This window comes from Micromys minutus (assembly GCF_963924665.1).
Source record: "Micromys minutus genome assembly, chromosome: 23".
NCBI classification, from domain to species: domain Eukaryota; kingdom Metazoa; phylum Chordata; class Mammalia; order Rodentia; family Muridae; genus Micromys; species Micromys minutus.
The window spans coordinates 10,880,790-10,904,816 of record NC_137958.1 but is presented as its reverse complement, the minus strand read 5'-3'; the positions used below and the strand labels follow the sequence as shown (position 1 = coordinate 10,904,816).

Sequence of the window (24,027 nt, the reverse complement as noted above, 5' to 3'; positions counted from 1 at the left end):
GCGGCGCCCTCTCCCGACGCACACCCACCCTTACGCTTCTGCGGCCAGGCGGGCGCGGGCCTGGCCTGGGCGCAGGACTGGGGAGCTATGGCCGCGTGGGAGGCACTGGATGGTCTCTCAGCGCTATCAGTGCCCTCTAACCCCCAGGCATACATGCGACTGTCAGGATGCTGACTGACCTCTAGGGAGGTCGGGCCTGGATCTAAGGGGACCGTAAACCCCAGGCCATGCACTGCTCCTAATAGTGTTCCTTCCTGTGGGCACATGGGCCCTGAACTCTGGCAGCTGAAGGGCACATTAATTGGGGGCACACTGCTGGCAAGAAGCCCCGCGACCACCTTTGGTGTAGTGGAGGCTAGCTGGCAGCAACAGGCACCCCAGTGGCAGTGTTGACCTTCTAGCAAGCTTGGGACAGATGGGCCTCGCCCTGGTCCATCTGCTTCCTTTTCCAACTCTGCTTGAAGGGGGACGCCCACCAGCAGGTGGTGGGTTCTGCCTTAGTGGCAATGCAGGGAGAGCCAAGGCCAGTTGCTGCCGACATGGAGTTGGGAAGGGCATGCCCACTATTTGGGCCCTTCAGTTTAGGTCCTGTTCCCATCTTGTGTGAGGCTTTGGAGCTCTCTGTACTTGAACAGCCCTGTTTTGCTTTTTGAGGTACCCATAGCTGATGAGTCTCCAGATCTTTTGTGAAATAGAGCCCCCCTCACCACCTCCACCTTTAGATCTGGGCCCTTTTGTTGTAACATTCCCAGCTGTCTTCCTTTTGATCTTTTCCCAGCCTGTTTTCCTCTCTTTCCTTTCAAGGCAGAGTTCACTGTGAACTAATTAGGTGACAGAAAAAACTCATTAACATGGATTTGAGTAAATGGCATGGAGTCACCGCTGTGGCTGCAGATTGGGAGGCAGCATTTGTGTGAGCCCAGGGTCTTCAGAAGAGATGAGGTGTTGTTTTTGTCTGTTTGGTTTTTGTTTGTTTTGTTTTTTTCTCAGATTCAAGAGCTTCTCTGTTCCTAGAGGAAGTATGAAGTTCCTCAGTTCCTCATCAACTCCCAAGATGACTTCTGCCTTTTTGGGAGGATGAAACAACTTACTGGACAAGTGACACACACACACACAGAGAGAGAGAGAGAGAGATTGAGAAAGAGATGTTGGGTGTGAGTGTGTGTATCTGTGTGTGTTGGGGGATCAGCTGTCCAGAGATTTTCAAGAGTAGGGAGAAGACAGGCTGAACAAGCTCCACACCTAATTCATATTTATTAGTGTTATTAGCGACCTAATAATTCCTACTCACATACCAAATTGGGCATCTTCTGTGCAAGTCATGATCCCAGGAAGTACTTGTTTTGGTTTTGATCTCTGTCCAAAGCTCAATCTGATAGGCAACATTTTCTAGAGCCTTCACCCAGACCAACTTCCTCATTGAGGTTTGGAAGTACCCCGCTGTTCCATCTGCCACCATCATGAAATCCTGGGCCCTGATGATCATTGTCACCAGACTGACCCAGCTGTTCCCCATATACGAACAGCCCTCAGCTCTGCTGTCCCCACCCTGTCCCTGTCTCTTTGGTCTGGGAAAACCTCCAAGTGTCTTCTTTCACCTTCCCCTTTTCTAGGAACTCGTTTTTTTTTACTCCCACCCTGCTGGCTTTCATGTTTCTGCCGACCCAACTTTTCCACTGTAGGCAGGCTAAAAAGAAAAAAAAAAAAAAGGTTAAACCTATTCAACCAGACTTCTCCAGTGTTCAGCCCTGTGTGCTTCCTGCAGTAGAATTCTCCATTTGCCTAACCATATCGGTCTGTTCTACAAGACAGTGTTCCCACCTTGCCCAGAGAAGGGTGATAACAGCATCTTAGTCTTTCTGATTGGACTGAGCCCCCTAAGCCCAACAGATGTAGGATGTTACATGCACACAGAATTGCCAGGAGCCTATGCTTCAAGGAGCTGACCTTCCTTCAGTTAATCTCTTGTGAAGGGCTTGTTCTGTTTTGTCAGAAGGTGACTGCCAGAACCATTTAAAACACAGAAATTCCTTTCCTACTCAAGAGAGAACACCTGCCCAGCACTTAGCTCCAGGGAATGACAGAAACACTACCAGGGCCTGGAAGACCTGTGCAGGACCTCTGAGTCACTCAGCCTCACCAGTGGGAAACTGACCCTCAGAAATGGGAGGGACCAGTGTGAACCCAGCCTCTCTCCTTCCCAAGGAAAAGTGAGTCTCCTTGCCTCTGGGGTTGCTTCCTAGAAAGAAGAATGCAGGGACAGCAGGGTTTCAGTTGATGGCAGTGATTGGGGAAGACTCGGGGTAGACCTGGCCATCCAGAAGCCCAGAGAAGGTGTTAGGAGGAGCAACTCTAGGGGATTTGGGTTCTGGGCCTGGACAGTTGCCTATTTGTGTATGCCCTGTGGCTATTATTGTGTATGCAGGAACCCAGCTTTGTCCGCTGCATGAAACCCCTTTGTTTTTCCCTGGGGTTTATGTTTCCTATAAGTTCCTTTGAGCATTCCTGCTCTCCCTGGATTGTTCTCAGCCTCATTCATGCAGTTCCCATTCTTCCTGTCTTCCTACCCAGGCTGTGGGTTAAGGGATATCCCAAAGGAACTGGAAGGAAGAGATATGGGCTTCTTCCTGTTTGGTTCAGGCAGAGAAGGGCCAGGTGTTTTGGGAAAGCCAGAGAGAGCAGCAGGAAAAGGGTTTCAGCCACAGTCTCTGCCTGACCAGTCTGGGGTTAACGTTATGGCTGCATTTCCCCATTGTTCTGAGATTTCTCTTCCCATATTCCTGCCATAAGGAAAGGACATAGAAGTTCTTGAGCTCCTTCTGACTTTGCTGATTGTTTAGGGCAGTCTCCACCCTGAGGATTCTTGCCACAGGATCTGCTGTCTTGTGCAGTAGTACCCAAGCTAGGCTTTTCCCAGTGGCCCTAACTTGTAGGTCAGGACTGGGTTGGAGCCTACATCTGTCACTCTGTGATTCCTACAGTTAGCTATTTCAGTGGAGAGGGCCTATTGGGGGCATGGCTGCTTATGTAGGACTTTTCACACAAGGGTTCTAGGAATTCTGAGAAAGGATACCCATGTGGGGTGCTGGTAGGCAGCAAAAAGTGTATTTGTTCCCAGTTCATCTTTTTAACTCCTATAGGTGCCCCAGTTGCATCTAGGACCTCAGAACACAGGAGAACAAAGGGGAGAGAGGGAGGAGAGACACAGTATGGGCTGGCCCAGCCACCCTCCGGTTGGCTCAGCAGGCAGGAGGTGTCAGAGGGCATCTGGAGTGGTAGTAAGGAAACTGGCTTTTCTGAAACCAGGGCAAAGCTGGGAGATCTGCTTCAGGGTTATAAAGGACTATGCTTTCAGACTATGACCTCAGGAAAACCTCCCTCAAATCATTGACTCTAGAGTCAGTGCCAGTTTTACCTCCCTCATTGGAGAAGCAGGCTGTGCCCCTACGTACCACCAGCTGTCACTTCTCAAGTGTGAGCTGGGTGTGCTGGTCAGAGGGTTTCCCACCCACAGGGGACTGTGTTAGGAGCGGTCTGAAAACATACATGTGGTATTCAGGGTATATAGCAAGTGAGTCTCTGTGCGCCTATAGTCTCTGTGTTCATAGGGAACAGTTGATGGGTGAAATGGACACTGGGGAAGGAAATTTGTTTAATTGAAAAAAATCTTTTTTTCATACAGTATATTTTGATTATGTTTTACCCCCCTCTTTCCATTTCTCCCAAGTCCTCCCCACCTCCCTACCCACTCAACTTTGTATTCTTTTTCTTGCTTCTTAAAAAAAAAAAAAAAAAAAAAAAAAGAACAAAAACAAAGGAACAAACACAGAAACTAAAATGTACAAGTAAAAGATTAATAAGAAAAAATTCCTGAAGAAAACAAAATGAGGGGCTGGATAGTTGGCTCAGTGGTTAAAAGCACTGACTGCTCTTCCAGAGGTCCTGAGTTCAAATCCCAGCAACCACATAGTGGCTCACAACCATCTATAATGAGGTTTGATGTCCTCTTCTGGTGTGTCTGACAGCTACAGTGTATACAGCTATAGTATATAATAAATAAATAAATCTTAAAAAAAATAAAACAAAATGAGACAAAATGTCTACAAAAATAGTGTTGAGTTTGTGCTTGGGGCATGTCCTGAAGTGTGGCTAATACACTCTATTGGAGAGAATGATTTTTCTGTTGTGGGAATAGCTGTAGACGGCTTCTTAGTTAAGGGTGGGAACCTGCATCTACCTCCTCCTCTCATCACTGGGACCACATACACTTTGAGCCTATGAAGGTCATGAGTGTGCACTCATGGGCTATGAGTTCATAACGTGCATCTGGAACACACTGTTCTCTTGGTCTCACCCATGGTCTCTGTCTCGCATAGTCATTTACTCTGCTTGTCCACAGCTCCTGGGCCCAGGAAGAGGTTCAATACAGACATCCCATTAGAACTGAGTGACCCAAAGTCCTTCTGCACGTTGTTTAGTTGTGGGTGTCTGTGCTAGTTGGAAAAGGAATTTTTAATGCCCTCTCTTATAGTTGTTCTTTTCCATCTTCTAAGATCTCAAGAAACCATGGGAGTTGGTGCTTCCTTCTGCAGGACCTAGGTGACCTGAGAAGATTCAGGCAAGAATATGGAGTGGCCTGTATGAGAGTAAGCCCCTTGACTTGTGCCTTTGAGTTCTTGGCCAGCTGTTAGCACATGTCATGTTGGTCCAGGTTCTGGGGAGCTCTGATCATGCTTGGAAGGTATCACTAGGGAAGATGGGTTCTTTATTTCTTTCTTTCTTTTTTTAAAGATTATTTGTTATGTAGTGTTCTGCCTGCATGTATGCCTGCAGGTCAGAAGAGGGCACAAGATCTCATTATGGATGGTTGTGAGCCACTCTGTGGTTGCTGGGATTTGAACTCAGGACCTCTGGAAGAGCAGTCAGTGCTCTTGATCTCTGAGCCATCTCTCCAGCCCTGGAAGATGGATTTTTGGGGAGACAGATGCCTTCCTACTTCTCATCACCTAAACATCAGCCTCTATTGGCACATGCTCTGAAGTTAGTTTAACCCTGGCAGTTTGCCCTGGGGTGGGTAGGGCAGGAAGGTGAACAGGCACACGGACACTTTGTCTGCCACCTCTCCATGCTCCCTGGTCTCCAGCTTTGTCCTGAACACAAAAACTTTCTCAGTGTTGCAGAACTCCCCTGGTTTTCCCCAGTGTCCTTTCATTTAGCACATGAGATGGCCCAGGACTTAGAGTAAACCCCTTGAGGCCCTACTATGAGCCACAGAGCCAGCACCTTTGGCTGGTGTTCCAGTTCCTCACTTGCATAGTTTCGTCAGCTGGCACATAGGTGTTTAAACTGCCCTGGAGTTTAAACCTGTAGATTGCAGTCTACAGTGGCTTAGACCTCCTCTTCCCTGTGTACTCTTTTCTGGTTACGTGAGTTTCCATCTGAAGCATGGCTCTTAAGGTATCACTTCCACTCAGCTGGGTGCATGGAGAACACATACATGAAGGGGTGCTCCTCCCAGAAACATAGAATGTGTTCTTTTAGAAACATCTCATGTGAGGACTGCAGAGATGGCTGCTCTTCCAGAGGACCCAACTTCAGTTCCCAGCACCCACATGGCAGCTAACAACTGTCTGTTACTCCTGTTCCAGATTTGACACCCTCACACAGGCATACATGTACAAAAAATTCTGATGCACATAAAAATAATAACAAAAATAAATAAACCATTTAAAAACTCTTATTTGAGCCACTATAATGGCTCACACTGTTAATTCCGGCACTTGAGAGGCAGAGGCATGTTGATCTCTTGTGGACTGTATGGAAGCATCACCTGTCAATAAGAAAGCCTATGGCCAATGAGTTGAGGCAAAAAATAGGAGGTGGGAGTTCTGACAGAGAGGAGAGAGAGAGAGAGAGATTGATTGATTCTGATAAAGAGTCAGGCAAGGGAGATTAGCCCCATGCTGAAGGAGACAGTAGCATGAAACTGAGGAGAAGTAACCAATCACATAGCAGAACTTAAAATAGAATAAATGTGTAGTTAAGTTATAAACTAGTTGGGAAACAAACCAAAGTTAATGGCTACAAGCCTGTGTAGGGAGTTCAGCCAGCCAACCTTCATAGTGAGACCCTCACTATCTCACACTAAATAAGTAAGAAGCCTCATTTGAAGGGCTGAAGAAATGGTCAGTAGTTCAGAGCACTGAGTTCTCCTGTAGAGAAACTGGGGTAAGTTCTCAGCATACACGGTTCTGGTATCTGTGATCTGGTCCCCCCTGGAGGCGTCAGACATGCATGTGGCACACATATGTGCATGCAGGCTGTTAGCTTTCTGTTGCTCTGATAAACACTTCAACCAGAAGCAGCTCGGGGAGGAAAGGGTTTATTCCATTGTGTAGCTTATAGCCCATCTGGAATGGAAGTGAGAACAGTTACTAAAGGCAGGAATCTGGAAGTAGGAGCTGAAGCAGAGATGGTAGAGAGAGGACTGTTCTCTGTTTTCCTCCACTGCTTACATTACTGCCTTTGCTTTCCCCATCCCACCCGCTACCTGGTTTTGTTTTTGTGACATGGTTTTCCTGTGTAGCCCTGGCTATACTGAAACTTGCTCTGTAGACAAGGCTGGTCTCAAACTCAGAGATTTGCCTGCGTCCTCCGGAATCAAAAGTGTGTGCTGCCCTGCTGCTGCTGCCCTGCCACTACCTCGTCCTCCACTGCCTTTCTCATACCTCCCAGGACCATCTGCCCAGGGCTGTAACTGTCGACAGTGGACTGAATCAAAAAAAAAAAAAAAAAAAAAAAAAAAAAAAGGTGCCACATGCTTACCCCCAGGCCAATCTGATAGGTTTCAGATCTGCAGATAACTTTAGGCCATTCTATTCACAGAATAACTCTCCAGTACACAGGTAACATACTCGTAGACACAAAGATCTTTTCAAAAATCTCAATTTTAATCCATGCTTATGTGCTGAAAGTGTGTGTTTGTTATTCCCAACTCATATAACAGGAAGTTTCACCATGCCTGTCCCACCTTCCTGCCTGAAGTTACTGTCCGGAGAATCCATGCTTCCTTTCTAGACTCTTTCCCCTCTGCGGATTTTTGTACCGCTGGTGTTTAGAGAAAGGATAGAATGTTCTGGTTTGGTTTTGTGGATCTGTGTGCATGCATGTGTGTGTTAGTATGTGAGCACTGAATGTCTTCCTCAGGTGATTGCTGACAGTGTTTTGAGACAGTCTCTCACTGAAACTGGCCTCACAGACTCAGCTAAACTGGCCGAAGTCCCAGGGCTTCTCCTGTCTGTGTCTGTGTCTCCAGTGCTGTGATCACCAGCACACACCACCATGCTTTTCTATGTGGACACTAGAGATTGAATCACACCCTTTTGCTGTGTTTGTGACTCACAGTAGTCCTGCTGGCCTGGAACTTGCTATGTGACGGAGGATGACCCTGAACCTGAACTTTTTCCTTCCCAAGTGTAGGGATTGTAGGTGTGCGAAATGTTGGCTTTATACTTTAAAAAGGAAATACCTATTTATATGCACAAGCATTTTGCCTGCATGGGTGAGTGTGCACAATGTGTGCATGCCTGGTGCCAGAGGAACTGGAGTTACGGTCAATTAAGAGCTGATATGTGGGTTCATGGAACTGAACCCCAGTCCTCTGCAACAAGTGATCTTAACCAGTGAGCCGTCTTTCCAGCCACCTTACCCCAGCTTCTGTGCTTGGCTCTGTTTTGTTTGGTGGTAGATGCTGCGGTGGGAGAAGAGGAAACAGGTTTAGATGCTTCAGCAAGAGGCATTTGTTAATTGGCAGCCCCTCTGGCAGGGGATGAGGACTCTGGGACTCTGGGTCCTTGTCCCCGCACTCCTTCAACACTGTAGGCAGTTCACAGGCTCTGTGCCTGTCTGTCTTCCAGAGTGATTTCAGTTGGATCCACCTAGCGGCTGCACAGTTACAGATTTAGAACCATTTCAGGCGTGGATTTCAGGAAAGGGGTCCCAGCTGCCAAGTATGGGACTGAGAAGGACTCCATGCTCAGTACAAAGTGTAGTCTTGTGGCTTCTAAGATGTCTCACTTTAGCGCCTACAAGGACTTCATCACCGGAATAGAGCCTGTGGGGAAGGAGGGCTTCTGTGTTTCAGTTTATGCATTTGACATGTCTTAGTCTTCGTGTGCTAAGGACTACAGATCACGCATGAGCTAGGCTGGTGCCTGGTACATAGCCAGCTCATGTTGATGGTAGTCATTATTCCAGATTGCTGTGTGGAATCCTATTTATGGTAAGGGCACACTGTTTATTACCTAGCTGTGCATTTGTCTCATCGTTTCCTTTGGCCGATTTCCCAGATGAAGATGGTAAGATACAGAGTTTGCACATTTTAGGGCCTCTGCCACCATTCCAACTCCCAGAGCTGAGTTAGCCTTTTCCCTGCCCACTTCCCTGACAGATGAGAGAAAAAAGGAAAAGAAAGAAAGAAAAAGTTAAAATGGCTTTTCCTCTCTGCACTTGTATTTCTTTGATTACAGCTTTTTGTTTTGCTACTTGATTGACTTTAGTAGTAAGAACGGATCTTTAAGGTTTTGTTGGGCTAGGGTAGAACACTTGTTTATCAAATGAAGTCCTGGCTTTCATTGCTGCACACTCACACGCATGTGCACACACGTTTGCAAACAATGTCATTTATTCTCATTTGATTTAATTCTGCTTCTTTGTTCGGGTTCCTTTGGTATGTTACTCCAGAATCTGTTCAGGCTTAAAACAAGTTTAATCTCTCTTAGTATTGATTTTTTTTTTAACTGTTTGTTTCTGTGTTTGAGAGTCAGCCCCTCCACCCTGCACTGTTTCGTCAGTGCGTTGGTTCTTTGTGTTCGAGACAGGGCTTGCCCCTGATGTGTCTGAGGCCCTGCTCCTGACCATGGTGGTGCCTGGTGCTTTGTTTGACAGTGTTATTTTTTTTCTTTCCCCAGCTTCCCTCCTTACCATAGGTGGGGTACCACAAGCCCTACCTCTTGCTTTCAAATCTGATGTAGCTGTGGCATTTGTACCTAAGCCAAGGTAGAGAGTGAAGGGAATCTAGACCCTAAGGTCTTCCTGCTGTGCTCCTGCCACGGAAGGCCTCAAAGGCATAGCATCTCTGGGACATCGAGTGTCATTCTTGTTTGGAGGGCATTTCCTGTTAGAATCTAACTACCCTACAATCCTTATTCTGAAGAGACTTGCAAAGATTTGTCTGCTTTCCACTCTCAGATCTCTGCTGCTTGGCTCTTGTCTCAAGATTATTCTTAACTTTCTACATTGGAAGAAGGACTCAAAGCCTGTAAGGAATGGAATTAAGAACCATATTCTAGAGCTGCTGAGGTTGCTCAGTGTTTAAAAGCACGCGTTGCATAGCCTGAAGCACTGCTCCTCAGAACCCACAAGAGAAGCACACTCCATAAAGTTGCTCTCTGACACCCCAAAAGATATACCTGCACACATGCAGGTGAACACACACACACACACACACAATAGTGTTAGTCAGATGGCTCAACGAAGCTTGACAACCCAGTTTTAATCTTTGAGATCCACATGATGGAACCAACGTCTGTAAGTTGCCCTCTGACCTTCATGCGTGTCCTGTGACTTGAATGTGCACGCACACAGAATAAATAAATAGCGAACAAATAATCAGAAGTGTGTTCTGGAACCGACTCGACTGAGCAGATTTGAATGTCATAGCTGTCTCTCTGCTCTGCAGTGACCGTGGATGATTCCTTCAGCCTCTGTTGGATTCATCTTTGATAAGATGTGGGTGGTTGGCATCTGGTTTATAGTGTAGTTTATGAGGATTAAGTAAGAAAAAGTAGATGAAGCTGGGGAAAGGAGGAGCAGGGAGGCCTTTGTGACAGCATGGACTGTAGGGTCACTGGTCTTGGCAAGACTGCCAAGAAGTGAGGACCAAATGAGATTCTCAGGGTAAATGCTCCCCTTTCTGCCAGGCAGTTCCGGGTATTCAGGGGTAGCCCAGGTAGGACAAGGTTTCACTGATGGGTGCAGACCCAAGAGTCTGGATCATCTGGGTTCTGTGCTCTTGTGTGTGCCTGCAGCACTTGCTTTTTGTGGTTTTACCTCCAGATGGAAGCCTCTTTAATCCAGAGATGTCAGTAAGGCCTCTGAGGCTATCCTCAGACTGAGGATGACCTTGACATCTGATCCTCCTACCTCTACCTCCCAAGTGCTGAGATCACAGACGTACATCAAGGTACCTTGTTTATGTGGTGCTGGGGATTGAGCCCAAGGCTAAAGAAGCTGCACCTAATGAGCTTCAGCCCTAGTCCTGAGAGCCCAGTAGATAATGTGGCTGATTTTCATGGTTTAAGGAAACAGTATGTCTTAGTTGCTTTTCTACTGCTGTGATAGAACATCATGCCCAAGACAGCTTATACACGGAAAAGGTTATTTGTTTTGGCTTATTCAAAGGATAAGAATCCATCATGGTGGGGAGGCATGGACAGCAGGAAGCTGGGAGCTTATCTCTTCAAACCCAGGCACAGAGCAGAGAGGGTAGGGAGTGCAGGCCCACCCCAGTGACACACTTTCTCCAGCAAGCTTGCACTTCCTGAACCTTCCCCAATGGCACCACCAATTACGAACATTTCTCATTCAAATCACTGTACTGTGGAACTTGTAAACTATAAAAGAGAGTATACTACTTGGTTGTGAAAATTGAAAACATAGCAAGCTGTTGTTTTAATATACCCTCTCAAAGTCTTGAAGTTAAAATGCAAACATAAATATGTCTTTTCTATAAATCTCCATTTTCATTCAGTCATTTAATTAGCTTGTTTCTTTTTTAATTTTAAAGATTTATCTTACTTTTATTGTGGGTGTCTGTGTGTAGGCTTGAGTATATACAAATGGATGTGCATTGGTGTGCAAGTGTTCATGAAGGCCAGAAGTGGGCATCAAATTCTCTGGAACTATAGGAAGTTATGAGTTGCTCTATGTGAGACCAGGAACTAAATTCAGATCTTCTGCAAGAGCAGCAAATGCTCTTAAAAAACCAGCAAACTTTTTCTAGCTCCTCCTAATAAATATGCTTACTTACTTTTATGTTGGGAGGACAACACAGGGTCTCCCTACCTTACCATTGATGTCCTCAACCACATAGCCCACATAGCCTTCCTGCCGCAATCTTGCAAGGGCTTGGAATTACAAGCAGGTACTACTTGGCCCGGCTAATAAATATTTATTTACTGAGCATCCACCAAGGTGATGAATGACAAATACATTCACTTAAAAATATTACATATACCCACTAGGGATTTGTTGCACGTATTTATTTGTGGGTGTGTGTACGTGCATGCATGTACACATGTGTGTGCACATAGAGAAATAGGAGAACAATTCTTTGTTCCCTCATTCGGACTGTGAATTAATTTAAGTCATCCTGCTTGGTCGCACACACCTTTACCTCTGTTGAGCCATCTTGCCACTCATCCTTAACCCTGTGTATCTTCTGAAAGCCTAGAAGTATGACTAGTCTCTCACTGGTTCTCAGCCTCAGCAATAAAGGAGAGAATACTGAGCCAGGGAGCTGAGTGTCCCAGAGAGCTGCAGCAGAGAGAATGCAGATGCTCCAATCGACTCCTCTTGTCCCGATATTGAAACCCAGGAACTAACAGGAGCCTGTGGATGAGTTAGACCATGTATAGCACTCAGCCTCCTTCAGTCCATGTTGATGGGGCTTGAAGTGATGATCTTGTTAAGAACTTACTCTTAACATCCTTGTCATCGTTAGGGGGGGAGATGCTGTCCTGAGCCTGTTTAAAATACTCAGAACCTCAGCATCTGGTCCAGAGTCTAGAGCCAGTTTCCTGCCAGGCCTAGCAGGCCAGAAGATTCTTGGTGCAGCCACTTCTGTGTAGGACTTGAGCACTTAGAACCCATCAGGAACAGACAGGCCGCTGCCCTTTTTACGTAGGAGGAGTTCTCTCCGAGTGGCTGCCCCCTAGTCCTGGTGCACAGGTAGAATGAGCCTGGCGCTGTCCAGCATCAGAGCTCCACCTCCACATCAACCTCAGTTTCCTCATCCAGCCCCTCCCTCGTGAACACACTGCCTTCGCACACCTTGCTTGCTGTGGGCCCCACACATCTTGCTTCTCTGGCAGCCCCTGACCCACGTTAGCCCTCTCCTCAAATACAGTAGTGATCTCCCCTGTGAGTGACCTGGGGCTGGCTGTTCTTCACTGGTATGTGTTATGTGCTTGTGCCCATTTTACTTCTACTTCCTGATGGAGCCTGAGCCCTGTGCCTATGGCCCAGGCCACACCCAGCCACCACGTCCGGTCTCCCTGCCTAGTACTCTGCCTGATGTGATGATTTAATGGGAAGGTTCCTGGGAACCTTCCTGGATCCACATGGGCCAGGGAAGCCTATGTCTCCTGAGTCTGCTTCTGTGGCACAGCTGAGGAGAGGCCTTCTAGATCAAAGGCCATGACTGCTCTGGAGTAGTGGAGAGGGCGCCCTTGGGTCAGTGAGCATGGGTTTTTCCAGGCTACTACTAGGTCAAGGACCTGTGCATCACTCTTCTGTATGGGCTGGAGGCAGAGGCCATTTCCCACGGCCTGTGTGCTGTGCTGCAGCAGCAGGTCTGACTCACTCCCTCTCTGTGGTAAGAGTGCTAGAACAGCCAGTCATACAGTTTTTTGTTGTTGTTTTGTTTTGTTTGAGACAAAGTTTCTACATAGCCCTGGCTATCCTAGAACTCAATATATGGTCCAGGCTGTCCTCAGAATTAGAGATCTGTCTGCCCCTGCCTCCCAAGTGCTGGAATTAAAAGTATGCACCAACATGATTGGCCATTCATGAGTTTTTTTGACTAGCCTGGGAGCTGTGGTCCATCTTAGGCAGGACCACATGGCTAGGGAAAGATAGTACTATGATAGTACTATGAGTAACCTCTAAGGGGCCAGAATTGGAACTTGGAAATCACAAGAGCCCTACTTTTGAGCTCAGGCCAGCACAGGCCTGAGGGTATATGGGAGTGAAGCTTGTATGAAGCAGGGTGCTCTCCTTGTTTGGTCTCTAACCACATGGAGAGGGAGAAGCTAAGAGCTGTAGGTTGGGCTCAGGGTGACCGTGGAACTATCAGGAGAAAGAGGAGGCTTACAGAACAGTGTAATCTTCTGTGTGGGGTGAAGACAGCGAGTCCTACAAAGAGCCCCTGAGTATGAGTATCAGATGGGGGGGCATTGCTCAAGCCTTCTGTCCAGGGACGAGGAGGCCAGGCCCAGACCCAAGTCCTGGTTCCACATGCACCCTCAGCTCTGAGGACACGGGCTGTCTCAAGTATGTGCTGGCATCTTCCTTTCTCTGAGCTGTGAGGTCTCCTTTGAAGTATCTTAGGCCTGCTGATGGGAATACATCTCATGGGCCTTGTTAAGCAATAGACCTTGATGGTGTTTGGGTAGGATAGGGAGAAAAGCTGACCTCTTTCTTGTAATAGGGCCTAGAATAGAGCCAAATTCAGGAGAATGGGGACAGCATCTGTCTGACTGCCCCATCCCATTCTGCCTGGAAGCTAGGGTGGACTGGTACAGTTCAGGATAGGGGGACCATAGGGGAAATAGGGCTGACAGAGGTAAGGTCCAAATATGGGGACAACAGTGTCACCGCCTTTTCTTTCAAGTTGCCCCGAACTTGACCAACAATATAGTCTGTTTCTGTGGCAAGCTAGAATTCAAGGACTGGGCCAGGCACCCAGGTTAGAAGTGGGTCGTGTGAGTGTGAGTACTTTCCTGTTGCTGTAAGCAGGAGATGGGCATGTGTGTAGTGTGATGGTGAGCTGGCTGTCAGGAAACAGTGTGCTTTCAGAATCCCAAGGGCACAGGGTTAGTGCTGGGAATGGGTACTGGGGCCCTATTGGCCCTGGGGCAGGGTGGCTTAGTAGATGTTGCTGGTGGCTGCAGCCTTGACAAGCACCGCCAGACAGTTTCACTAGAGTAGTGATGCAGTTCTGAGAATTGCTGCCCTCACCCCAGCACCATTGTGTTCATGCTGCAATGTCACAAGATTGACAGCTCTTGCTGTGGCTGATGAGGGGCTTCAGGATTCTGAGCTGGGCCGTCAGGACCAACTCTACTCTCTGCAGAAAAGCAGAGAGGGACTTTGTGCCCTGATACTGCCCGTCACACCTGTCATTCTAACAGTGTGAGTTTTAGATCATCTTCTCAAGGTATTAGTGATGATTTTGTAGGTGGGGAAACTGAAGTATGGAGAAGTTTTTTTAAAAAAAAAGTACCTTAGGCTACTTGATCATCATGGCAGAGCATTTGAAACAGCGACGTAGGTGGTAGTTACCTCAAACTCATCTCCCGTCCTGTGATAGTAAGCTAGGTTGTAGAGGGATTCGTCCACACCCTGGAAATAAAGTATATGGAGTCCTTACCCCATGGCGTTACTGTGCCTCAGTGCTCCTTCCTTGCGTCTGTAGTCCTGCTGGGTGTCTGTGAGTAGACGGCTTCTCTCTTCCCTCAACAAACACCGCTCTTGTTTGCCGGATGGCTGGTGGTAGTGTTCATATGTTATAATCCATTACAAGCCTGTCAGTATAATTACATCTCTCATCACACAGTGTTCGTGTACTGGATAAGCAGCTAACGTGCTCCCTCCTGCAGAGAGCTCCTGCAAGTTGTTAAGAAACAGGTTTGAAAAACCCAAGAGAAGAATCAGGCAAAGAATAGGATGAGAGACATGAAAAAGAAACTTATGTAGTCAGTCATCATGAAAAGATGTTTTCCTAGCAACCAGAGAAACACACATCCAGGAAGATAGGGCTACTGTATGCCCTGTCCACAGAGCAGAACTGGAAAGTTCCTTGGTGTGTGCATGTGTGTGCATATGTGCATGCACGTGCACATGCCTGCATGTCTGGGTGCATGCTACCTTTCTGGTGGATGACTGAGTGTATATCTCATAATACCTGTGTAGCTGGGAATGACAGTGAACTGTTCCTCCTGCCTCTCAAGTGTTAGGATTTTAGGTATCTGCTATCATTGAGGGTTTATAGGGTGCTGAGGGTTGAACCCAGGTCTTTGTGCATCTAGACAAATGTCTGCCGACTGAACTCCAGCTTTACCTGCAAACCTTCTACTTTTCGAGATAAGGTTTTTAATCATATACCATGGTTGGCTTGGAACTTGTTACCATGTCTCAAAAATGACGAATGAAATGAAGAGATCATAAACGGAAGGGTTTAGGAACGCGTTGAGAGACTGACAGTTCAGTGGCAGAGTCCTTGCCCAGGATGCATGAGGCCCTAGGTCAGTGTCTCAACCTTCCTGATGCTGCAGCCTCAGTGCTATGGTGACTCCCAACCATAAAAATTATCTTCATTGCTACTTCATAACTGTAATTTTGCTACTTTTATGAATCATAATGTAAATATGTTTTCTGATGCCCTTATAGGGCACCCATGTGAAAGGTTCATTTGACTCCCAAAAGAGTTGTGACCACTGTTTGAGAACCATTGCTCTAGGTTCAGTACCCATTACCAGACAGGGAAAAAAGAGAAACAGAAACACATTCAGCTAAGTGAAGCAGAATTTTTTTTTTAAAAAAGAGATCTATTTATTTATTTTATATGTGAGTACACTGCAGCTGTTTTCAGACACACCAGAAGAAGGCATCAGATCCCATTACAGATGGTTGTGAGCCACCATGTGGTTGATGGGAATTGAACTCAGGACCTCTGGAAGAGCAGCCAGTGCTCTTAACCCCTGAGCCATCTCTCCAGCCCCCATGAAGCAGAATTTTAATCATGGAACTTCTGTTCTTTTTAATGACAGTCCTGCCTCAGCCTAGGGCCCTCAGGGTGAGGATTATAAGCATAAGCCCACTTCTGGCTGCTGTGTGTTCGATCCTGAAGGAAGAGACCATTTTTAGAAAACACGTGAGAGAAAGCAATAGGTGAGGCATGCTGCTGCAAAACCACTCTCTTCAGGATCAGAAAGATCCAGGATAAAGAGGAAGCAGCAGCTTGGTGCTCTACTTGAGCATGCATGTCTGTGGGAGTGTGTATGTGTGTGTGTGTGTGTACGTATGTACCCGGAAGCCTGAGGCTTGGCCATGGAATCTGAAGTTCTGGGCCTATTCTGGACTCTAGCACCCACAGGCTGTGCATCCTTAGACAGTTCACTTCCCTCTCAGAACATCATAGTTATCACCTCCAAAAGACTAGGCTGGAGCTCCTGAGTTGAAATCCTGCCAGGCTGCAGGGCCTAGGAACCTCCTAAAAACCATGCCAGCTCAGAGGTTTTTCTTTGCTTCCTTCCTTTCTTTCTTTTTTTTTTTAGAGATTTATTTATTTCATGTATGTGAATACACTGTTGCTGTCTTCAAACATAACAGAAGAGGTCATCTGGTCCCCATTACATGTGGTTGCTGGGATTTGAACTCAGGACCTCTGGAAGAGCAGTCAGTGCGCTTATCCACTGAGCCATTTCTCCAGCCCTCAGAGGTTTTTCTATAGGGTCCTTTTGCACTTTCCTTGGGCAACAAATCATAACAAATTATAATGATCCAGATATCAATTTATCGTCTTATTTCAGGAATGTAAAAGTCTGATGAAATCAAGGTGCCAGCAGGGCCACACTGCTTCTGAAGGTACTAGATACATCTGCCACAGGCTTCTCCTTGACTTATAGATGGTCATCTTCTCCTTGTGCCTCTGTGTTTTAAAGAGGCCAAGCTGGCCTCAGCTTACTATGTAGCTGAGAATGGTCTTGGTCTGCCTTCTGAGTACCGGAATGACAGGTGCACCTTAAGTGGCTGGTTTATGCTGTGCTGGGATCAATCTCAGTGCCTTGTGCATGCTAAACAAATAGTGACCTACACCTCCACTGTGAAGATGTGTATTAGCATTCCTCTGCATGGTTAGGCCAAATGCCCCCTTTTGATAAGGGCACTGTCAGATCAGGTGCCCACCCCACTGCAGTCTGAAGTACAAACACAACACTGCCTGTGCTCTTCTGCTTTGGTGTGCTCTTTGTCTTACAGTCTCAGCCGACTGTCCCCACCAGGAGACCCAGGAGACGTCTCCTTAAGGAAGAGCCCCGGTACATAACTTATGCCTTGCCAGGGCTCTAGTGAGGTTCCTCTGGGAAGCAGGATGCATATGAGGAAGGCATCTCAGTGGAGAGAGTCAGGTGACACTGACAGGGTCACTGAAGGGAGGGACGGTTCTGCTGAGTTCCAAGTGACCAAAAGGACAAGAGATGGGCAGATATTGTGTAGTTAAGTGGAGGTGGGCGGAGTAGTTGAGATCAGGTGGTGTCAGGGGCACGGGGACATGGATGGATACATTGCCATGGACTGCAGTGACAAGGTCATGGTTTAACCAGGTTACAGACATCTTCGTGGGCATGAATACAGGGGTCATTGTAGCAGCAGATGGGGTAAGAAGACCATTAGGAAGTTGATGTGGTGGCATAGGTGGTTATTGGACAGAGGAATCCAATTGGAGAGATGATAGAATGGTCCGGATCGGTATGGAGGTGATGGAAGAGGAGACACTGTGTGTGACCAGCCCAAGGGTCTTGGTGCGGAAAGATGCTCTTTTTTGGCTTGAGCACCTAAGGACCAATGTTCCACCATTTTCCTGGGCAGAAAAAATTTAAAGATAGAACTTCAAGGTGAGTTTTTGCTACCATTTGTTATAAGTCAGTGTCTCCAACCCTAGGACTTTTCTTCTTGATTCCCCAACACTTGACCTGGATACCTGTGTTGAGGAAGGAGTGCCCCTAAACACATCAGTCCTATCCCTCCCCCAGGGGGGTGCATTCTGTTCTACAACTTACAACTGACCAGCCCAAGGGTCCTGGTGCTAGCATGCCTGGTGCAGGAAGATGCTCTGCTGCCACCTTGTGGCCAAAGAGAGCTCTGGGACATACAGGTCACACCCGGAGCCAGCTAGCTGCATGTAGACTTTGGTCTCCAGGCAAACGCTGGTCCTTTGTAGAATGACAGCCAACATTTCTTGCAGATTATGTGGGTTGTAACTGTCATTGGGATTATCAGTGCATCAGTAGCAAACACTAGGTTACTGGAGACCAGGTGGAAGCCTGTGGGAGTTACTCAGAGCTGCCCTTCCCCCCTGCTAAGGAATCAGTGCTCTCTGCCAGGTGTGTCTCATTTCTGCTCACAGGGTCCTTCTTTTTCTGCCTAAAGACTTCTCTGTCCATGTGCCTCTGCAGGGAGCTGAGGCCTAGGCTGGCCAAGGAATCAGTTGTTCATCTTGACCTAGAATGCACACTCAGGACCTAGAGACTTATCACTAACCCTTCAGAAACTTCCAAAGAGCCACACATGCAACCCCTGTGGGACAGATGCAGCCTGACACTTGAGAAACAGCTGCCCTGAGAGAGGCTGGGTTTGTGGGGTTCTGTACAGAGCTTTCAAGGACAGCGTTCTTGCTCTTTGTTGGTGATGGCTATGTGGAACAGAGCATGGCCGTCCAGAGCATTCAGGGCAGGTGTATGACTGCATACACAGCTGGCACCCATCCCACCCAGCTGTTCTCCTGGTGCTAACCTGGCTTCTTAGCTACTGTCTTGTGCTTGCGTTTTCATTGGGAGTACATGGGGCTATAATGGGCAGTCCTATTCTTTTGTGGAAAAATAAGTAGTTCCTATTTGTGGGATAGGCAGGACAGAGATAAAGGTAGGGAGCTGTTTTAGTTAGAGTTTCTGTTGCTGTAATAAACATAGCCATAACCAACCTGGAAAGGAGAAGTCTTGTTCTACTTACACTTCACAATCTACCACTGAAGGAAGTCAGGGCAGAAACAAAAGCAGGGCATATGCTACTTACTGCTCTGCTCCCTGTGGCTGCTCAGCCCACCTCAAGTTTTCCCACGCTCCACTCCTTCCACTTTCTTCCCTCATATCTTCTCTCATCCAGATCCACTCAAAAACCAGAGCAGACCTCCCAGGGATGTCAACCAAACAAAGGCATAACAAGTTACAAGACTAGGCACAGACCTTCACGGCAAGGCTGAATGCGGCAACCCAGGAGGAGGAAGAGCGTCTCGAGCAGAGACACCCCACACACTCCCACAAGAACACCAGCTGCACAATCGTAACATGGAGAAGACCTAGCTCAGGCACATACAGGCTGTTTGTGTCTTCAGTCTCTGTGAGTCCCTGAGCTCTGCTCAGTTGATTCTGTGGGCATGTTCTTGTTACAGTCTGTACCCCTCTGTCAGCCCAGCCTCCAGGAGCACTCAGGATGATCTGCCCAGGGATTGCCCAGGGGTGAATCAAGAAAATGCTCCCCCAACCCCCAGACCTGGCAGTTTTTGTTTGTTTGTTTTTAATGTACATTGTGTTTTGCCTGTTTGTGTGAGGGTGTCAGATCTTGGAGTTAGAGGCCATTCATTGTAAGTTACCATGTGGGTAGTGGGAATTGAACCGTGGTTCTTTGGAAGAACATTTAGTGCTCTTTAATGCTGAGCCATCTCCCTAGAGCCAACCTGACAGTGTTTAGGTGTAGCTCAAGAATGTTGGCTAACTTGCATTAGAAACTGTGATTTAAGAGTGCTGGACTTTTGTCTGTCCTTGGGGCTTCCTGGGATCCTGGGAAAGGCTCCTCTATGGAACTGCCTATTACCTCTGTTATAAGGAACAGGGAAGCAACCATACTCTCCACTCTGAATGCCGGAGAGATCCAGCCCAGGACTTGAAAATTCCCAGCTCTCCTTTCTCAGAGCACCTTGATTGGAGAGGCCCTGCCACCAGGCATTCCCCTAACCCCAGCCCCTCAGGAATGTGAGGCTTTTTTTTTTTTTTTTTCCAGTCTGCTAGTTCTCACCAAGACCACGGGATTCTGAAGCTGAAAGGAGCATGGAGTTGGGCTGGACTGGGCGGAGGCAGCCTGGGAGGATGGTCACTTTTCAGGGACACTCAAGCACTAACCTAAACAGGTTTCTTGAAATCTGTTCCTGGTGCCAGTGGTTGTCTTCTGTGGCTGATGGAACCAGCTGTCTGGGCCAGGAGTGATGGGGGCAGTGCAGGGCCAGTCATAGGTGGAGCGTTTGCCACATCCTGGGCTGAACCTGATGTCAAAAAGGCACTGGCTAAAATTAGGGGTACTTCAATTTGCAGTGTCAGCTCAGGCAGGTGAGTACCACACATTCTCTCACTGCTCAGGAGTTTCTCCTGGACACTGAAATTTACCTTTTGCATTTTCTGCTGCCCTTTGGCCTAGTCCAAACAAAACAGTGTCTTCTGAGTTTTATTATCTCCAAAGAAAAAGGTGTCTTTAGTCATCAACAGCAGCTGCTGTAGCATCAAGAACCTTTCAGCCTTAAGAACATCCTCTGAAATACGGCCACTTCGTTAAGTTCTCCAGTTACAGAAGTCTGAAGCTAAGAGAAGACTGGGCTTCTAATGAATCTGTCTGGCCCTGGAATCCTTAGTCTTGGTCCTCCCTCTTTGGAGAAAGATAAAACGATTCACTTTTCTGCAAAAACAGTGTCTCTTGTGGGGTGTGCTTAAGGACTGTTATTTATTTGGCCTGCTCTTAATGACAACTCCTCACCTACCTGCCCAGTCTTAGGAGGAGCCCTGGCTGGAATTTCCTGTTTTCTGAGGGCTCCCAGGGGCTGCCCTGCACCGCCGTTCCTGGGTGTTCCAGGCCAGACTTGCCGCCTCTCCTGGTTAGGCTGGCTTCAGGCTCTTCCAGGTCTGGGCTTGCAGGCTCAAGTGGAGAGGAGTCAAGGGACTCTATCGGCCCGCACCAGGTGCCCAGAGGCCGGAGGTCCGTGCGCCCTGGCCGCGGCCCCGGCCCGGGCCCAGCCCCGCATCCCTCGCCATGGGCCTGGCCTTCGCCTGTGGGCCCTGAGCATGGAGCGGGGCTGGCCGCCGGGGGAAAGCTGCAGCGGGGAGCGGCCCGCCATCTGCCGCCGCGCCCTCAGCGTCTGCGACTCACTGGACTTGCACAGCACCTCGGCTGACCGGTCCGCCGCCGCCCTGCAGGCCGCCTTGTGCGCCGTGCGCGAACAGCCTGCGCGGCCACGGAGCGTGTGCTCCGGGACTCCGAGGTCCGCGCCCTCTGGCGCGCGCGGCCTGCTGCTTGGCCTCTTGCGCCCGCGCCACGGCCGTCGGGGCCCTGCGCCCTCAGAACGGCCCGGCTCGCCGCCGCCCAGCCCTGAGATTAGCCCAGCGCCTACCCGGCGCAGCCGCGCCCCTGGAGAGAGGGTATCAAGGCCGCGGCCCACCAGCATGACGTTCCTGGAGGTGAACCGTCTAGAGCTGGCGGCGGCGGCGGCGACGACGGAGGCGCCGGGCGCAGGGCTTGGCCGCACGGGGAGCTCGGGCTTCCTGAGGGGAGCATCGCTGTGGAGTAGCCAGCGATGGCAGGTGTTCCGTGGTGGTGGCGGCGGCCGCGGCGCAGAAAGTCCCCGGCGCGGGCTGTCCGCGCTCAGGAAGAGCTTTAGCTTCCGTCTGCGCCGCGGCCAGGAGATCCGGCGCTCCGAGTCCGGGCTGCTTGCTCGGCCACCCCGCGTGCGCACCCGCAGCGACGGCGACGCCAGCTCCCTGGGTACCTTCCCCAGTCGCCGAGACTTGTTAGGCGCCGATACCCCATGCGCACAACCGGAGCCTGGCCGCCCCCGCGCCGCCGCCAGTCTCTGGAAGTTGCTCACCAGCCGCTTCCGCCGGAGGGAGCCTGCGTCCGTAGCACCCCTGTGGAGCCGCCGGGCTGCCCCAGCCCCAGGACTCTTGGGCGCGCCCAGCGGTAAGGGGGAACACTGTGCATCGTCGTAGTGGTCTCTGGTTGAAGTCTGCCAGAAAACACTTTGTGTCCGAAACCTACCTGATAAAGACCAGCGGGAGGGCATTGCCTGGAACTCCACACTAGGTCTGGCCCAAGTGCCCTTACTGGCCAGTTGCTATGCCTAGGGTCGTTGGAAGTGTCCATAGGAGATGGCAGTGGCAGAGGATTCCAGGCAGTGTCACTGCCCATAGCATCCTGGCATGGCATCCTAAGAGACTTGAAGGACCTGTGTTCCAGTGCCATCCTTTTTCTATACGGTGGCTCTTTCTATACATCTTTCAATACAGTATGGTTGCTCAGGAAAGGAGTGCTAAACTGGAGAGTTTCTTAGCTGGGTGCTGACCTCTCTCCCTACCTACCTCTGCAGCAGAGGTCAGGGACTGATTGTGGCCTTGAATGAGATAATGCTGGGAACCATCTGTGGGCCGGGCCAGTGAGTGGGAGCTGGGCAGGACAGTAAGTCCAGCCCAGGCCAGGCCGTCTAGAACTTGCTGGGGAATAAGAGATGAGTGTTGGCTGTCAGGTCAGGGACACTGAGTAGCAAGAGGCCTCCTTCCCAAGGACCTTGTCTGAGTCTAGAGGGCCAGTGGTGCTGAGTGTGGTCTAATGAAAGGGAGCCTGGAAGCTGGTCTCCTGCAGAGGTGCTGGGGAGAAGGCCTGGCAGGGCCTTATAGATGTGCCTCATTGGACCTGCCTCTACAGAACAGGGCCAGGTGAGGCTCCTCCCTCTTCGCCCTGGCTCAGGAATGTGGTAGGTGGCCCCACCCTGCCAAGGGTGAGCTGTTCCTACTCGCAGGAAGGAGACTGGTCCCCCTTGCCAGGGCCCTGCCCATTTTGGGTCTGAGACCTGCTGGAGTAGCCTCTCATCTGGGTGAGAAGCATTTAGGCACCAAGCCAGGTGAGCTCATGTGGACCATAAAGAGGAGGATGAGGAGGGGCAACAGACCCGTACGGGCAGGATGAGCTTCAGCTCAAAGCCCTTCCCTGAAGGCTATCTTTGCTTTGTTCCCTAGGGAGCTAGGGGTGAGGATCCAGGTTCCACGGAGGACAGCAATCTCCTCTGGCCTTGACAGAGGAGTATTGTAGTAGGAGTAGTTGCAAAGGTTAGGGCAAGTGTGTGTACACCACTGTGGCCCTGATGGAATGGTTCTTTCTTCACAGACTCATTTGTGAACAGCCAGGAGTGGACCCTGAGCCGCTCTGTGCCGGAGCTTAAAGTGGTGAGTGGGTCCATGGGAGGCCCAGAAGCCCTGTGGGTGGGTGGGCCCTGGCTTTAGGTTGTGTATCTGGCTGAACATTGGTCCTCCTGACTTTCATTTTCTCTGTGGCCTTGCTCCCTCTCCCTGACTTTTTCTGGGCCCCTCTATACCTTTTCAACTTGTATGTTCCTTTCTTTCTGTTAAGCCCCAGTCTCACGTTTTCCTCATGCCTTCTGACCACTACTTTACCCATTCCTCTTCTGCAGGGCATAGTGGGGAACCTGTCTAGTGGGAAATCAGCCTTGGTTCACCGATATCTGACAGGCACCTACGTCCAGGAAGAGTCCCCTGAAGGTGAGCATCACAGGCTAGACTGGCCATAGGTTGCCTCTTCTTCCACCATTGTGCCTGTGTGGCCCATTCTCTTTCCTTCTCCCCTGGGAACTCGGGGCTACTCACACATACCTCCACCATGTTCCCCTGGGTACCTGGGGCTTCTGCACACACACACACACACACACATACACACACTTTCCCCTTCTCTGTATTTGTCTTGACCTCTACTCTGTCCTAGGGGGTCGGTTTAAAAAGGAGATTGTGGTGGATGGCCAGAGTTACCTGCTGCTGATCCGAGATGAAGGAGGGCCCCCTGAACTCCAGGTGATGCGCCCGCTGACTTGCCTGCCTAGTGTCTGAGTTCATCAGGGCCAATGGGTGCTGACATATTTATCTCCCCAGTTTGCTGCCTGGGTGGATGCGGTGGTGTTTGTGTTCAGCCTGGAGGATGAAATCAGCTTCCAGACAGTGTACAACTACTTCCTGCGCCTCTGCAGCTTCCGAAATGCCAGCGAGGTGCCCATGGTGCTGGTGGGCACACAGGGTGAGGCAGGGCATGTTGTATGGCAGGGTATGGTGGTGGACTAGTGAAGTCTCCATAAGCAGGCCACGAGACCCCAGCTCCACTTGCCCAATCGGCGACAGGCTCTTAACTACCATGGGCCTTAAACACGGG

General features: G+C 49.2%; 1 protein-coding gene across 5 annotated transcripts in view; it reads left to right on the top strand.

Moving 5' to 3' along the window:
* Window positions 1-24,027, top strand: part of AGAP3 (ArfGAP with GTPase domain, ankyrin repeat and PH domain 3) — a gene marked incomplete at its 5' end in the record, with an annotated part of 50,219 nt that overhangs the window by 1,202 nt on the left and 24,990 nt on the right. For 4 of the 5 annotated variants that reach the window (XM_080936225.1, XM_080936224.1, XM_080936226.1 and 1 more), the window contains 4 exons: window positions 22,978-23,036; window positions 23,282-23,369; window positions 23,590-23,675; window positions 23,754-23,895. In XM_080936225.1, coding sequence (XP_080792351.1) covers window positions 22,978-23,036; window positions 23,282-23,369; window positions 23,590-23,675; window positions 23,754-23,895 — 375 coding nt within the window. Of the gene's footprint in view, window positions 1-20,885; window positions 21,778-22,977; window positions 23,037-23,281; window positions 23,370-23,589; window positions 23,676-23,753; window positions 23,896-24,027 lie in introns of those variants that run through there. The other variant, XM_080936227.1, reaches the window with a different exon arrangement.